General features: G+C 49.6%; 1 protein-coding gene across 1 annotated transcript; it reads right to left on the reverse strand.

The window, feature by feature from the left end:
* Positions 1–596: 596 nt before the first annotated feature.
* On the reverse strand, positions 597–2,712 carry sp9 (sp9 transcription factor; the record flags this gene model as incomplete). The annotated part of the gene is made up of 2 exons (XM_084478692.1): positions 597–1,904; positions 2,692–2,712. 2 exons carry the CDS (start codon positions 2,710–2,712, stop codon positions 597–599), a joined length of 1,329 nt encoding a protein of 442 aa, XP_084334818.1.
* Positions 2,713–4,547: the final 1,835 nt, after the last annotated feature.

A 4,547-nucleotide genomic window follows, 5' to 3' on the forward strand; every position in this document is an offset into this window, starting at 1 on the left:
GCTGTTTTTACATACATATCCACAAAGTGCGTCGAAATGAAACTCCCTGATGTCAGGTTCACCAAACACGAATAAAACAAGCAGAACATCGACATGGAAAAGAACACATAGTCAGCCGTCATGTACAAGAAGCCACTCACATTGTCCCACCGACTCCAACAGGTTTGGCGGCCATCCTGCAGACCGTTCTCACTGTAAGACCCATATCAATGCAGACCCATATCACTGCAGACCCTTCTCACTGCAGACCCATATCAATGCAGACCATATCACTGCAAGACCCCCTCACTGCAGACCCTCTCCCTGCAAGACCCATATCACTGCAGACCCCATCTCACTGCAAGACCCCTCTCAACTGCAGACCCTCTCCCTGTCCTCAGACACCCACAGGCCTTCAGCTCTGCATTTCCACAGATGGTTTCAGCGCAGTATAATATTCGGTATTAAAGGTGAACAGAAATGTTTTTTTTCTATGCTTTTGCAAAACGCCTCCGTAACGCAATATTTTTTTTCTCGATTATCGTCTTTTCAAACAGACCCGTTTTCAATGCTGTGCAGATTCAATTATTAGGTTCGGTAAAGGGGAGGTCACGTCACTAGGGCTCGTCGTGGGGCGACTGGTCCTTAATGGTGATCCGGGGGTGGACCCCCTCTAAGATGAGTTCGGGGGACCCGGACCGCGGGGTCTCCAGGTTACTCGTGTCGGTGTCACTGTCGCTCCCCTTTTTGCTCCCTCCGCCGCCGGCCGTGTGTGTTTTGATGTGCTTGCTCAGGTGGTCGCTCCGCATGAAGCGCTTGTTGCACACGGGGCACGCGAAGCGCTTCTCGCCGGTGTGCGTGCGCAGGTGTCTCTGCAGCTCGTCGGAGCGCGTGAACCGCTTCCCGCAGAACAGCCAGTTGCACACGAAAGGCCGCTCGCCCGTGTGCCACCGCAAGTGCGCCTTCAGATGCGACGTCTTGCCGTACACCTTCCCGCACCCGGGGATGTGGCAGCTGTGAAGTCCCTTCCTCCGAAGGCTCGCCCCGGCGGGGCCCAGACGCTCGGCCTCCTGGCAATTGGGACAGTCACACGTCGCCCGCCCCGAGTACCTCCGGGAGGACCGCGAGGAGCTGCTTATTCCAGAGCTGGCGCCGGAAATCATCGCGTTGGCGGCGGACGCGTCCGTGTAGGCGGGGATGACCGTCTTGAAGCCCTCCTGGGTGAGCAGGTGCTGGCCTGTGGACAGCAGGTGGGACGCGGAGGGGCTGATGCCCGTGGAGCTGAACGCCGAGTGGGTGAGGGTGCTGAAGTCCGGGTTGTAGCCGCTGAGCTGCGAGTGGATGGCCTGGGGCGTGCCGGAGTGCAGGGACGTCTGCAGCGAGCTCGCCTGGTTCTGGACGTCCAGCCACGAGCCCGGGTTGGTGTGCACGTCCCACCACGAGGACGCGCCGTTCGTCACGTCGCCGGAGATGGTCGAGTGGAAGCCCGACTTGTACCACGACTCGTACGGGTGCGCCATGCCGACCCTCGGGTAAAGAGTCTCGGCCGAGGCGTGGACCTTGGAGATGAAGGCCGACTGTCCCGACTCTTGGGACGCGACTCCCGCCGCCGAGTTGGAGAACAGGCCGCTGTAGTCGGTGGAGAAGGCGGAGGAGGTGGGCGAGGTGGAGGCCAGGCAGAAGGCGCTGTTGCTGCCCGAGCCTCCGGACGGGGGTAGTCCTGTGGACGCGCGGCTGGTCGCCACAGCGAACCCGGGGAGACTGGAGCCTAAGTTGCAGCTGGAGGAAGACCGTTTCCACGGATGAAATCCACCCTTTGAGAACGCACTGGAGTCTGGTAAAGCGGTCAGAGGACTGGTGTTGCCAATTTTGTTGCAGGTTGCCGCCAGCATCGCTAGTGGGGTAGTTCCGAAACGTGGCTCTTCCTGGAGTGAGAGAAGGAGAGTTAACTTAATGAAGCCGTCCCCGTCCCCCCCCCCCCGCACGCACGCGCGCACACACACACACACACACACACACACACACACACACACACACACACACACACACACACACACACACAGATACACAAACACACAAGTGGCGTGGAAACTTTTAGTTTTGCGTAATGGAGGACGTGGAGTTTAAATGCGCCTTTTGCGCGAATCTAAGCGATCGTATTTTTATTTTATTATTTTAGCATTAGTTTGGATATAGGCTGTATTTGTGTTCTTCTGATAGGCCCAACACAGCTTGGGTTTAATACATCGCCAAGACGGCTGTTTTTTGCAATACAGTCATAACAGATTAGATAAAATATATATATTAGGCCTATAATGAAATTATAGGCCTAATATATATTTTTTTAAAGCTATAGGCCCAGGCCTAGTGCAAAACATTGCATTTACAAAAGTTATGGTTAAGTTGCCGATAGTGATCACAGAAGCACATAAATATAGAATTAATTCCGCTTGATTACCACAAAAAAACGAATGATTCCAGAGAAAGCTGTTCACTAATATAACACAGGTTTGTTTCCGCTCTATAGGAATGCATTGGCCTGTAAACAACCACAACTTCCTCCCCAGGATATAAACACAAAACCCCATCGCTTCACAGACACGCACACACACACACACACACACACACACACACACACACACACACACACACACACACACACACACACACACACACACACACACACACACAAGAACAATAACACACTCTTACCCCGAGTATAGACGTAGCCATATCCAGAGTCTGTACTGCGGTGAAGTTGCCTACAATGCTGTGTACGTTTCCAACCACTCCGGCGGCGTTTTAACTCGAGTCCCACTATTCCTCTCCCGGCTGCAGCGCCACTCCACCTAGTTGTAGAGAGCGTCTTCTTTGAAGTACAGCTGGCGGCCGCGCACAGCCAATCAGCGGGCGGCGTTCCCGGCCGGGGCCAGGGCGAGCCAATCAGTGGACAGACCGCGGAGGGGCGCCGCCCCAAAGCCTCACGTCAATCATCTGTTGGGGCAGCTCCGCTCTGACTGTCAAGTGAGATGAGATTTTGTATTTTTTAAATACGTTTTATAATTCTGCCGTCCGGAATCAATGTCTGCTTTCATTCTAGACACGAGTCCAGGTGAGCGGGCCCGACCAGGTAAGAGTTGTAATAATCATTTGTGTTGGTGTGTTGCGGGAGCGATGCTGTGATCTGTTTGCTCCAACTACGGTGGAAATGATGTGTTTCGAGTATGAATTAAATCATAAACGTGGAATCACAATTTGAAGAGAAAAAAAAACAAGGTATGGCATTTTCAGGGAAATGTGGTTTTATTAAGTGAGGCATTCAGTGAGAACGAATCCTGGTTTCAGAAGTTATGACAGAAGTGGTGTGAAACCGTTTCCCATTCTTCGGGTTGTTTGTCCTATGTTGGATTAGGCAGCGTTTTAAATTGGCCCCAGCTGTTTTCAGCTTCGTGGCGAGGCACTGACTAGCAGCCGTCAAGACAAACAACTTTAACCGGATACATTACAATCATTTGCTGTTGAATTAAAACGGCAGCTGTGTTCTGCGTTTAAATGAACGGGGCACATATTAAATGTCAGGGCGCGCAGAATGGGTGCGCTTCTTTCTGCCCGTGCGTCAGGCGTGCGCTCCAGAGCGTCAGACGCGCTCTCACACGCGCGGTTCACGAGAATTAACAACTCGGTTTATTATAAGAGCGCATCTCCCTGCGTGTGGTTGAATGTTGTGTTATTTTTGTTTTAAATAGTATTTAATTTAACACGCAAAAGTTGTGGAATCTGACGGATCTCAAACGGATACAGCTGTGTTACTATAATATTATCCACTTGTCCTTTTGTCTCTTAATAGTTTATTTTGAAGGAAAAGCCATCCAATTCAAAATGGAAAACCATCTCATTCTGAGTGAAAAGCGTAATAAACAGAATGTTTATCGCGACTGGATGAAAGATTAATTTTAATTCTGAGACGTATTTAAGAGGAGTGATTCTATCTTTTACTCCCAGCTTTACTGTCTCGGATCTCTGCAGCCGTGGACTCAGTGGGAATTAGACAACATGCTAATTGGCTTGTTAATGCACGCAGCGATAATGTATCTATATCAAATTGACCTGTTCTAACGTTTGTCGCCAACCCTTTAAAAGTTAAAGCAATTTCCAGGATAGAAAATATCTACGGTGTAAGCATTAGAGTTTTTAAAACGAGCAAATAATCCGCCATTATGGAGCATGAATGCTGCAGTCATTGCAAGAGCAATTTGACTAAAGCCTCTTTTTTTCTTTTAAATCCCCACCTTGAGAGAGGAGAGAATAAAAAACAATTTTATCAAATACTGGACGCTGCAAAGGAAATTGATTCATTTTAGCAATCATGGCAATTTAGTGGAGTGCTATTAACAGTAGGCTATTAAATGTCCGTTCTGCATAAACAACGCTGATTGTTGCAAACGAAGTGAAAATAATTTGACTGCTTAAAAAAAGAAAGAATGCAACGTGTGAGGACAATTTTTTCTCTCTCTTTCTTTTCTCTTGAAAACGTATTTATTCATTTATATGTCAAAAAGCTGTTAACT

This window comes from Micromesistius poutassou (assembly GCF_964030765.1).
Source record: "Micromesistius poutassou genome assembly, chromosome: 14".
Taxonomy (NCBI): domain Eukaryota; kingdom Metazoa; phylum Chordata; class Actinopteri; order Gadiformes; family Gadidae; genus Micromesistius; species Micromesistius poutassou.